Source organism: Vulpes vulpes, chromosome 1, assembly GCF_048418805.1.
Source record: "Vulpes vulpes isolate BD-2025 chromosome 1, VulVul3, whole genome shotgun sequence".
Taxonomy (NCBI): domain Eukaryota; kingdom Metazoa; phylum Chordata; class Mammalia; order Carnivora; family Canidae; genus Vulpes; species Vulpes vulpes.
In genome coordinates this window covers 90,561,499-90,574,693 of record NC_132780.1, presented here as the reverse complement: position 1 = coordinate 90,574,693, position 13,195 = coordinate 90,561,499, and the positions used below count along the sequence as shown (strand labels likewise).

At 38.7% G+C, this 13,195-nt stretch overlaps 1 protein-coding gene across 1 annotated transcript in view; it reads left to right on the top strand.

The window, feature by feature from the left end:
• ECT2L (epithelial cell transforming 2 like) overlaps nucleotides 1–13,195 on the top strand; it is a 64,959-nt gene that overhangs the window by 24,491 nt on the left and 27,273 nt on the right. The window contains 4 exon segments of the mRNA XM_072748219.1: nucleotides 170–347; nucleotides 1,093–1,231; nucleotides 3,326–3,494; nucleotides 7,502–7,630. Of these exon segments, the coding sequence (XP_072604320.1) occupies nucleotides 170–347; nucleotides 1,093–1,231; nucleotides 3,326–3,494; nucleotides 7,502–7,630 (615 nt within the window).

Sequence of the window (13,195 nt, the reverse complement as noted above, 5' to 3'; positions counted from 1 at the left end):
AGCACGGAAAGGATAAGAAATCCAAACAGAGTCTGTAAAAAGGGCTATAAGTATTGGCCATTTGGAGTAGTACTCTGGTACAGCTTTATTTTTGATGCCTTTATCTATGTAGATTTGGCTGAGAGAAGCATGAAGTAAACAACCGAGCCTGCTGCTGTTTGTTTTTCAGAGGAGTTATTCAAAGTTCGACCCCCTTGGGTGAGCAGAACATGCTGCTCTAGATTGTTAAAATCCAAATGCCAGCCACGTCTCTCCCAGGCTCTGAAGGATCTGAGGGATCGAGGGGGATAACATGAAGCTTTGGAGAAACAGCTTGTTTTGGCATCCTTAGAAGCTTTGCCCAAGCGGTAAGCAAACCTCCATCTCCTGAAGGCTCAAGACCATCCCATGATACCAAGAATTCATTTAAGAATTATTTAGCTAACACACAGGGAGCTTGTAAAACTATCTGGCTCATATCCTACGAGATAGCAATAGAGATAACTCCTTCATCTTCAAGAGCGGTGGTCTATGACATGTTTTCTAAAGAGGGAAATGTGTAACATTCAAATTTTATATTTCAAATATTCTTGACCCTGCAGAGAGGCTGCAATGTAGTACATTTTCTGTGCAAAGTTATTGAGCAAAAGTAACATTTTTTTCAGAAATTTTTTTTTTTTATGGAGTAAGTGTATCCAAATGGGAATGTGGGGATAAGGGTAAGAGAATGGAGACATTATTTAGAAAACTGTGAGGACCAGATGATCTAGGAAATTTTAAATCTCTCAGCTGTTCTTTTTTAAAATGTCATTTGAACTACTAAGTATGTCACTACATTCATTTTAAGTGCCCAACAAAAGCTAAATAAGTTCCAGGACGCCTTTCCAGGATCCCATGAATGGAGTAGGAGAGACCCAGAGGCCAACTCTGGCCCTAACCCACCCAGGAGCCCCATTTGCTGCTGTGCCCATGGGAGGGAGGGAGACACTGAAGTTCTGAGGCCACGCACCTTGCTCAGTATAACTGATGCCCAGACAACCTGTTGGTGCTCAGTTATCAAAATGCAATTAATAGAAAATTTAAATTTCACATATACCCTTCTTTTCCCTATAGAAGCAATGTTTCTGGAAGCCATTCCTACCCTTTATTATCAAAGAAAACTTGGCATGGAGTTCATAAAAATGATGACAGCTCTTCACATGCTTCCCAGCCCCACTTCTTATTAATATCATCTCGGATTCCTGCATATGAGGTACAGAGTATGTTAGGAGGTCTGCCCTTTTCTGAATCTATACCGGGGGGGTGTATGGCAGTCTTTTGGTCACCATGTGTATGAAAATTATTCCTCTTCTAAAAGGAAAATGGCCTAAGGGGAAATTTACAGACCCCAGAACACTTCTAAAAATCAGAAGCAATAAAGATAACCATAGGTCAAAATTACTTAAAAAAAAAAAAAAAGCATTAAAGGTCCAAACTACCTTGCATTTAATTAAATGTCCGGTGAATTCTTATTGAACTGAATTTGTTATGCTTATTCCAGAAAAGAGCAAGGTGATTAAGGATTATTTTAAAACCTCTTTGAAATACCCAAGGAATTAAATATTATCATATTACCATCATTTCTCAAAAGCAGAATGTCAGAAATCCATTTGGTGAGCTATTCAAGGAGGGTGCCATTAATTAAAAAAAAAAGATTTTATTAATTTATTCATGAGAGACACACACAGAGAGGCAGAGACATAGGCAGAGGGAGAAGCAGACTCCTTTCAGGGAGTCAGGGAGCCTGATGTGGGACTCCATCCCCTGACCTGGGATCACACCGTAAGCCAAAGGCAGGTGCTCCACCACTGAGTCCCAGCAGCTCAGGTGCCCCAGAATATGTTTTCTTTCTTTCTTTCTTTCTTTCTTTCTTTCTTTCTTTCTTTCTTTCTTTCTTTCTTTCTTTCTTTCTTTCTTTCTTTCTTTCTTTCTTTCTTTCTTTCTTTCTTTCTTTCTTCTTTCTTTTTTTTTTTAAAGATTTTATCTATTTATTCATGAGAGACACAGAGAGAGAGAGACAGGCAGAGAGGGAGAAGCAGGCTCCATTCAGGGAGCCCGACGTGGGACTTGATGCCAGGTCTCCAGGATCACACCCTGGGCTGAAGGTGGCGCTCAACCGCTGAGCCGCATGGGCTACCCAAATACGTTCTTTCTATAATGAAGTTATGTATTTTAATTTTAATATGACTAATAAGAAAAACGAAGGAAGCACAATGACGACATAGGAAGCATGTATTTTTATAGATATGTGAGTGCGTGCAAATATATGCATTGATATGTGTCTGATTTTATAGATATATGATTGCATGTATCTATATATGCACTGATACACAAAGAGGGACATATGTAAGGGATTACATTCAGTAGATTACATTAATTGGCCTACTTAGAAAGATTTTTAAAAATTCCTATTTCTAACAAAATGGTTGCTTTCAAAATATGAAATCGATAATCTTTCTGGGCACCTAGAAATTGACTCTGATCATTTACAACCTGCCAGTTTCATGAATTCACAGGAAAGCAAGATCAGAGCTTTGATCTTCCTGTGGGCCCCAAATAGTTTCCCTAATGTTTAATAATGGGCATCAAGCTGGGCATCTGATAAGGATAACTGGTAGTACAGTATGAGTGAAAAATCTAGTTTAAAGTAAGTCCATTCTCCTATTTGTCTTCTCTATCAATGCCATAATTACTCATTTTATTATGAATGTGATGGGTATTTAGGCAAAAAGTAGTATATAACGATGTGGTAGTCCTGTGTTTAGTTTGCACTGTGACCTTCAGAAAGTGGCATGAGGTTTTGGGGGAAAAAATCATTGACTTGAATGACTTTCTAGCCTGTCTGCTGGTTGTTGAATTCAAAGCACAGTGGTCTTTATATTTATTTAAATAACAAATATTTAACCAATCAATGTTGCTAACTAAAAAATTTGTAATTAAGAGGAAAACTTTAAATCTATTTTAAAAGTCCATTGCAAAATCATATGATCTCAATTTGTTTTTTAAAAGTTGCATATACGTCTCTTCATGGGTATATACGAAGATAAAAAGGCTGGAAGAAAATAATCTAACTTGTTAATCGTATTTATCTCTGAGTGCTGGAGTTACAAGGGTACTTAATTTTCTCCTCTTATAATTAGAAAAGAAATAAAATCATTTAAAAGAAAGCAATGAATGAGACAGCTTATTTTCCTCTTTCAATTATTTCTGGAAAAAGGTGTTTAAAAATCACAGCAAATTACATACCCATTGCATTTATTTTATTAATAAATATTCTAAAATAATCAGCTTTGGTTTCATTTTCTAGATAGTGGTGGCCAGCATTAAGACAGGTATCATTTCTGTGGTGTATGAACATAGCGGCTTAACCTTGGACAGCCTGCTTTATCTCATAGAAAAAGCTCTGGATGGGCAGAAGGTACGAAGTATGGGGATATTTTGTGATGGAGACAGCAGAGAAATCAATTTACTCCAAGGTAAGCTTCGAGATTGGAAACGACAACCAACTTTACACCAATGCCACATTTGTCCACGTGTATGAACTTCAGAGCACTATTTAAATTTCAGTTTGCTAATAGAGTTGATATCCTAGTTCAAAGCAGTCATACAGGAGGTGTTCCCTCTTATTCAAGGGAGGATCAGTCTTTTTGTTCTGTTCAGACCTTCAACTGATTGGAGGAGGCCCACCCACACTGGGAAGAACAATCTGCTTTACTCAGTCTGCCTATTCAAACATTAATTCCCAAACACTCTCACAGACACATCCAAAATTATATTTGACCAAATATCTGGGCACCCCTAACCCAGTCAAGTTGACATGTAAAATCAATCATCACACCATTAAATAAGAACTTCCCTCTTCCCTCTTATTCCAGCCCCTAGGAACTACCATTGTACTTTCTCTTCCTGTGAAATTGACTACTTTACATACCTCATATAAGTGAAATAATGCAGTATTTAACTTTGTGACTGGCTTATTTTACTTAACATAATGTCCTTAAGTTTAATCCATGTTGTAGCTTATGACAGGATTTCCTTTACTTTTTAAAGCTGAATAATATTCCATCATTTCTATAGACCACATTTTATCCTTTCATTTGCTGATGGACATTTAGGTTGCTTCCACTTCTTGACTATTGTGAATAGCACTGTTATGAACACGAGTGTGGATATCCCTTTGAGATTCTACTTTAAATTCCTTTGGATATATATCCACAAGTGGGGTTGCAGAATCACGTGGTAATTTATTCTTAATTTTTTGAGGAATGTCCACAATATTTTCCATAGTGGCTGCACCATTTTGTGCTCCCACCAATGGTGCACAGGGGCTCCAATTTCTTCACATCCTTGTCAAAACTTGTTATTTTCTCTGTTTTTGTTTGTTTTTAGTTGATAGTAACTACCTTAATGGGTTTAAGGTGATATTCATTATGGCTTTGATTTGCATTTGTCTACTAATTAGTGATACTGAGCATTTTTTCATATGCTTATCAGCTATTTGTGTATCTTCTTTACATATATCTAATGAAGTCCTTTGCCCATTTTCTGATGGGTTTATTTGACATTCTTTATTGAGGTATAGACATTCTTTATATAGTCTAGATATTAATCTTTTATCAGATACACTATTTGCAAATATTTTCTCTCATTCTCTATGCTGTCTTTTACTCTAATTATGTTCTTCACAAAAGTTTTTAAGTTTGGTGAAAGTGTAGCAATTATAATAGCAGCAAAACCCAAGATCTATAAATTGGTATGCATGAACAGCAGTCATTGTACTTCCAAATGGCATATACCACAAAGGAAAGGATTGACTGATATCATTAACTTGTATGGATCATCTTTTTAAAATGTCAATGGTTATCCTTCTCTGAGAGAAGGAGATGATGAATGTTTTAGAATTAAAGTTTCAATTTCTTCCTTATACTATAACTTACATCTTTCCTTGTTAACCTAAAATAGAATGGTTTTAAGATTTACTAGTGTGAAATCTTCCATCTTTGTGAGATGAGGGAAGAAAGAGAATGAGATGGTCAAGGATCCACCTGGCAGGGAACTCATAAAATGGCAAAGTGGGTACCTGAATCACCCATCAAACTACTGCCTCTATGGCTATGTTACCCAGTGATCTATCCCAGCTGCTAACTCAGGAAATGAGCAGGGAAGCCCTGGTGCTCTGCGGAGGCCAACTGCTCCATCTGGGGGAATTTCAAGAGGGCTATAAAATGGATAGCAGAGCTCCTGGCTGGGTTTGTCAACACTGTGGCTGAATAAACTTGGATAAATTCAGTGGCAAGAAAAGCCAATCACTCAAGAGATAGGGTTTGGAAAAAAGAAAGGAAGAAATTTATTTTGGGTGCCAGTAACCAGGGGAGGTGACAGGCTTATGCCTTAACAACTGACCTCTCCACCTGTGAGATGGACACTGGAGTTTTATAGAAACAGGTTCAGAGATGCCTAGGTGGCTCAGCGGTTAAGCATCTGCCTTCAGCTCAGGGCGTGATCCTGGAGTTTCGGGATTGAGTCCCGCATCAGGCTCCCTGCATGGAGCCTGCTTCTCTCTCTGCCTGTGTCTCTGCCTCTCTCTCTCTCTCTCTCTCTCTCTCTCTGTCTCTGTGTGTGTGTGTGTTTCTCATGAGAAAGAAAGAAAGAAAGAAAGAAAGAAAGAAAGAAAGAAAGAAAGAAAGAAAGAGGAAAGAAAGAAAAAGAAAGAAAGAAAGGAAGGAAGGAAGGAAGGAAGGAAGGAAGGAAGGAAGAAAAAGAAAGAAGAAAGAAGAAGGAAATAGGTTGGGGGGTACATGCAAGGGAGCAGGCAGGGAGCACATGATCATGAGAGGGGGCCAGTATGTGTTCAGCCTACAATCACAGTCAAGGAAGGAGACACGTGGGGTGTGGTCTTCTAGGCATTTCATTGCTATCAGGGCTTTTCTGGTTTGATTGGAATGTTCCAATCATTGCAAAAATGTCTTTTCAATGCCTCAAGGAGGTGCAGTAAGAAATAGGTATGATGGGGGTTTTTATTTGAAACATTAATTAATCAGTCTTATCTATTTCTGGGGGTTTTTTTGTTTTGTTTTGTTTTGTTTGTTTTGTTTTGTTTTTTTTCTATTTCTGGTTTTAACTGTTGGGCTCTATAGTTGGGCTTGCTAACAGCTAGAACTTGGCATGCTTGGAATAGGTTTGATAAATTTTATTAACAAAAATAAACTACTTCTGGTTTATCTTTACCAAATTTTTGTCTTTCCTTGTTTAGTTGACCTATGTATGGAATAAGTTGTGTTCCACATCTAATTTTATATCCCCCCCTGGAAGTTCAGCACAGCTACTACTTAGGGTTTACATTTATGAGTAATTACATGGTAGCTTTTCTCTAAATGATGGAGAGGTGTCAATTGAAATTTATACTGTGGTTTAGTAGGTTTACCTCTTACAGAGTAAAAGAGCCTATTAAAGTTTTCTAGCATCTCAGACTTTATGTTGTGCAGATGAGAAGGATTTTCAAACTCTGCCTTTTCCACTTTTTCTTATTTATTTACTTATTTGAGAGGGAGGAAGGAGAGAAAGAGATAGAGAGGAGGGGCAGAGGCAGAGGGGGAGCGGGGAGAATGTGGGAGAGGGAGAGAAAAAAGAGAGAGAAAGAGAGAGAGAGAGAGAGAGAGAATCATGACCCTGAGATCATGACCTGAACAGAAATCAGGAGTTGGATGCTTAACTGACTGAGCCACCCAGGTGCCCCCACCTTGTTTTCTTTTTTAAAACCAATACTAACATAACAAAATATCTGAAAACTAAAGTTTCTCTCTATATAATTGGGGTGTTTCCCCAAGAGCTTTTGCCTTAAAATTAAGAACAAAATGAGATCTCTTACTCCATTCAATTGAAGAGGTCCTTCCATTCTGTATCTAGATTTCCTGATGGAAAGAAGTGAAATGTTGGGATTCTTCCCTGACTTTGTTTTCATTCCCTTACCGGGATTTAAGTATTCAGAATCTCCAGGACTCCTTTAGAAATGGGTTGAGACACATGCAGATTCATTGAATCATCATTCAGAATTCCCAGCAAGTGAGAGTGTCAGGGATGTTTACCATCTCTGAGAGCCTTCCATTCTGAATGACTTATTTTTTGATTGACACCTTACTTTGGACCTTGGTTGCAAAAATCCCAGGACTTGACTGGCCATTTACCCTAAACCCTGCTGTGAGCCTGGCAATGCACCCTGCTGCACAGTGATGGCAGAGACACAATGTCCTAAATCTAAATGCGCCGTGTCCAATAAACCCAAAATGTGAAGGAGATTATGGTCACGTCGGAGTCCTCCTGTGGCCCTGATATGGTGCACCACTGAAGCAGAGGCTCCCTCCAGATCTGAGTCTTACCAGCAGTCACTGGCTTTTTGAATTGTGATTGCATTTTCACAGAGTGCTAAGAGTTTCTGTTCATGATAATGTTATAAACTAATATGACATTTTGAGTTCTTCCTCAGGTTATAAAATTGGTATTAAAAATTTACTGAGGCCTGAAGTGAGAGACTTCTGGGAGAAGTTAGGAAGCTATGTGGCCCCTGAAGAAGAAGGGGGTCATGTGGACCTCTTTGTACCACTTGGAGCATCAGGTCAGTTTTAAAAGGCAGTGGTCAATAAATAAATAAATAAATGGCAGTGGTCATGGCCTTCCTTAGTAATATGTTGTGAATATTTGAAATGCCTTCAATTCAAATGATTCAGTCACATTTTACTCCTTTCTCTCTCACACCTCACATACTCAGGTATTTAGGGGGCAAAGAGCTGAGGTTAATGGTCAGAGTAACCTGTCCCTGCAGAATGAAGTCACTAGTGGCAAGAGCCAACCAGGAATAGAACCGGTATCTCTTCTGGAAAATACAGTAAAATCAGCCTCCTCTATAGAGGGGGAAATGCTGAAACCATAATCAGTTGGTCTGAGAAAAGTCTCCCTGCTATGTTCTGAACCTGGAAGGAGTGAGCATGAACTTGTGAACAAGGACCGTGGACTTGAATCCCACTCACACCACTTTAGCCATGTGGCCTTGGGCAAGTTTATAAACCTCTGTTTCCTCATAAGGATAATAGTACTTTACCTGACAGGTCTTGTGAATATAAAAATAATGTAAATAGTTACAATAACTGTATTTATAAAAATACTTACAATAAAAATAAATAATAGAAATGTTTAAATAATATTTGAATATTAAAACCAAATGAAGTGCTTGCTAAAAATGAGACTGATTGCTGATCCTGGAGGTTGCTGATAGAATTTTAGGTGCCCATCTGTCTCATATCAGTCATTATAATTCAGAGTTGATTTTAACATGAAGAGAAACTTTAGAAACATTAGAACAAATTCACTTTTTAGACAGCTATTAAATAAAAGCTCTACACTCATGGGCCTTTTTTTTTTTTTTTTTTTAATGCCAAGCAGAGCAAGGCAGAGGGAGTATATAATTAAATTTTCTTAAACAGTTTCTTATTACCCATTCCTTAGGGAACTCTGACTTTTAAAGTTCCTTCTAATCCTCAGATTTCACTGAACTATTCATACATGCCAAGCATGCTCCTGACAGGCTTCAACTGGGGTAAAGGGAAAAACAAAAGTATGGAAAGGGGTTTAAAAGAAAACGAATTACAAAATACTGTAACTTTTTTACATAGTTATGATAATTGTGTAATCTTAACTGTAGAAACTACACCTAGAAAAATCTAGGAGGAAGTATAACAAAATTATTAACAGCATTTATCTCCAGATGGGTTTTGCAGATTTTCTGCTTTTGAAATCAGAATACGGATGGTGTGATTCCTTGTTTAAAACCTGTGTGTGGGGATCCCTGGGTGGCGCAGAGGTTTAGCGCCTGCCTTTGACCCAGGGCGTGATCCTGGAGACCCGGGATCGGATCCCACATCAGGCTCCCAGTGCATGGAGCCTGCTTCTCCCTCTGCTTATGTCTCTGCCTCTCTCTCTCTCTGTGTGACTATCATAAATAAATTAAAAATTTAAAAAAAAAAATAAAAAAATAAAAAATAAAACCTGTGTGTGTGTGTGTGTGAGGAAGGGTAGCAGTGTATAGAAAAGGGTTTGGAAGGATGTATACCAAGGTGTTAACAATAGTTAGATGGATACGTGACTTTCCTTTCCTTTTATTAAAAATCTCTTATCTGTCCCTATTTTCTGTAATGAACTAGTATTACTTTTATAATAAGAGCATTTTAAAAAAAGATTTTAAGTTATCTTTACACCCAACACGGGGATCCAACTTACAACTCAAAGATTAAGAGTTGCATGCTTCACCAACTGAGCCAGCCAGGTGCCCTGCAAAGCAAATTTTTAAACTGGAGTAAAAGAGCGGATTTGAGAAAGTAAGTCATTGAAAGGTGACCTTGAAAGAGATTGAGAATAAGGGCAAAAGGAGGAAAGAACAATAAATTTGGCGACAAAAAATTGTCTCCAGTGAAACTTAATGGTAACCCAACGGTAAATCTCTCACCACCATCATGGCCCCCAAATCATCCCTGAACTCCTTGTCAAGTGTAATTTCCACCTGGACGAGACATCAAGACCCTGATTCAGTGAAAAGACCTTGGCTTCTCAGTCCAAAAGTCTCTTTTGTGCCACCTCACACATCACTCCGGAGCTTGTCACCCCCAGTAGCTCTGTAGCCTCTGAATGCTTGATCTCCAGCATTTTTCTCTCTGAGTACCACTTCCAAATTAGGTACTAAATAATCCAAACATCCATGTTCCAAACATTTCTACTCTATCAGCTCTTTACCTTAAGACCACCAACGCACACGCTCCCACTTTTTCACCCTGTTACCATGCCTTCATCCTCGGTTCCATCCTTGTGAAATTTGGATTTAAAGGTTCATCATTGTCATTACTCTCTTGCAAAGAATCTGAACTTCTTTGTTTCTCTTTCTTGGGCTAAATTTCTGTGCTCCTTAAACGCCATCATCTGTATAATCTATGCCTGCCTGCCCTAAAGCCGTTAAAGCCTGTTGAAAGCAGTACTACAGCTATTCTTAGTAATCTACCTTGACTCTGATGGCAAAAATATCAATGGGATTGCAGCACTGAGAAGCGGTCCTACCACCTTCTGTTGGTAAATTCCTTTCCCCACTCTTTGAGATGACTGTGTATCATCCCTTCTCCTTGTCGATCTTTCACGAACCTCTCTCAGCTGTTGACCTCACCTTTTACTGCCCTGAGAAAACTCCCACATTTCCCTCCCACCACCAAATCCACCACCTACTCCACCTCTTACCTTCATTCTCTGTCTTCCCTTCTGTCACAATGGAAGAAACACCTCCATTCAAATCGGAGATCAAGCACTGACTTGAACTCTGTATACCACTTCCTTTCACCTCCTCACGGCCACATTCTCACAATCCTCTCCAACGGCCTCAATTCCTCCTTCTTTACTGAGTCATCCCTATCAAATCAGGATGCTACCTGTAGTAGCAGCTCCTGTGCTTAAAAAAAGAGAGAGAAAGAGACCATGAACTTTCTTTCCCTCATTTCTATATACTTACCTATATACACCTATATGCTGACTAAACTAATGATTCTCAAATGTTAATATGTATTTTAATCACCTAGAAAGTTTATTAAAGTACACACTGCTGGGTCTCATCCTAGCATTTCTTACTCAGTAGTTGTGGCATAGGGCCTGAGAATTTGCATTTCTAACAAGTTCCCAGGTGCTGCTGCTCCAAGGCATGCTTGGGGAACCACTGGTTTATGCTGACAACTTTACCTTCTTCACCCCTCACTCACTCCTCAAGCTCTTCCAAATGGTCTCTTTCTCTCTACTATAGTTGCCTGTGGAGACTCTAAGCACTTCCACATGCCCAAATCCAATGGTCCTTCTTCCATGCTCACCTTGCTCTGACCTCAGCAGCATTTCATGCAGATAGACACTGCTCCTGGAAGCTCATCTTCTTCTCTGGATTTCCCTAACACCACCCTCTCCCAGAATTGCCTCTTAGGCCAGTGGGCTCTTCTCCATCTCCTTTGCTGGCTCTTCCTTCTCTGAAAATTCTTCAACCTTTCCACAACCACACTCTTTGCATAGGCAACCTCATCCAGTCCCGCTCTGAATCTGATCTATGAACTCAAGACTCCCAAATGTATGCTTCTGGCTCTGAGATCTCTGAGCTGAGACTCATAGCTAGCTCCTACCTGACATCTACTTAAGAATGTTGGGTTTGTGCATCTAGGAGGCATCTCAGAGTTAATGCATCTAAAACTCTTATTTGCCACCCTAGCACCAAACCAACCCCTTCCCTAGGATTCCTCAATTAAGATATCATTCACCCAGTTACTTCATAAGCCAAAAACCTAAAATTTGTTTTTTGGGGACATTATTTGAAAATTTTAAAGGGCTGCCAGGGTGGCTCAGATGGTTAAGCACCCAATTCTTGGTTTTGGCTCAGGTCATGATCCCAAGGTTGTGAGACTGATTCCACACTGCCAGGCTACATGCTCAGCAGGGAGTCTGCTTGAGACTGTCTCTCCCTCTCTCTCTCTCTCTCTCTCTGCCCCTCCCTCCACCTGCTCACTCTCTAAAATAAGTAATAAAATAAGTAAAGTCTTAAAAATTTTTTTCAAGCAGCTTTACAAAGGTATAAATGACATACAATAAACTATAGATGTTTAAAGCATGCACTTGGATAAGATTTTTTTTTTAGATTTTTATTCATTTATTCATGAGACACACATAGAAAGAGGGAAAGAGAGAGGCAGAGAGAGAAGCAGGCTCCATGCAGAGAGCCCGATATGGGACTCCATCCCAGGTCTCCAGGATCATGCCCTGGGCTGAAGGTGGCACCAAACCACTGAGCCACCTGGGCTGCCCACACTTGGATAAGTTTTAACATAGGTCTACATATCCTGTGAAACCATAAAATAATCAAGATAATGAACATATTCACTACCTCCCAAATTTTCCTCATGCCACTGTAGTTTTTCCCTCCTGCTTCTCCCCACCCACATCCTGAATCAAACACTGATCTACTTTCTTTCACAATGTATTAGTTTGTATTTTATGGAATTTTCTATAAATGGAATCATACACTGTGCATTCTTTGTCAAGCTTCTTTCACTCAGAAGAATTATTTTAGATTCATCTGTTTGATGCCTGTATCAACGGCTCGTTGGGTTTTTTTTTTATTGCTGGGAATTATTACATTCTATGTATATACCACAATTTGTTTATTCAGTCACTTGTTGATAGATATTTGAGTTATTTCCAGTTCCTGGGTCTTATGCATAAATTTGCTATGAACATATGTGTGAACATATGCTCTTACTTCTCTTGGATAAATACCTAGGAGTAAAATGGTTGGGTCAGATGACAGGTGTTAACTTTTTAAACAATGGCTAAACTATTTTCCAAAGTGGTTGTACAATTTTACATTTCCACTAGCAATGTATGAGAACTCTAGTTGCATAGTACCCCCACACTGGGTACAGTCTTCTTAATTTTAGCCCTTTGAGTGGATATGCAGTAATATCTCATTGTGGCTTTAATTTGCATTTTCCTAATGACTGATGATGCTGAACATCTTTTCTTGTGCTTATTTGCCATTCATTGGTCTTCCTTGGTGCAATGTCTATTCAAGTCTTTTGCTCATTTTAAAAATTAGCCCATTTATTTTCTTATTGAAAACTTTATATATTCTAGAAAAATAACTTACAAATATTTTATCCTACTCTGTGACTTGTGTTTCCTCTAAATAGTCCGTTTTGAAGAGATGAAGTTCTTAATTTTTGTGAAGTCAAATATATCTATTTTTTTCTTCTATGGATTATGCTTTCAGTGTCATATCTGAAAACTCTCTACCTAACTAAAGTTCACAAGATTTCTTTATTTGAGAAATAAATAATTCCTTTTCTTTTTAAAGATTTTATTTATTTATTCATGAGGAACAGAGAAAGAGAGAGGTAGAAATATAGGCAGAGGGAGAAGCAGACTCCATGCAGGGAGCCCGATGTAGGACTTGATCCCAGACCCTAGGATTGCACCCTGAGCTGAAGGCAGACACTCAATCTCTGAGCCACCCAGGCATCCCTTAGAAATAAATAATTTCTAAGTTATTTATAGTTTGACTTTTAGATTTCTGATGCATTGATTTATATGCTTGTTTTATATAGCATTAGAAGTATGA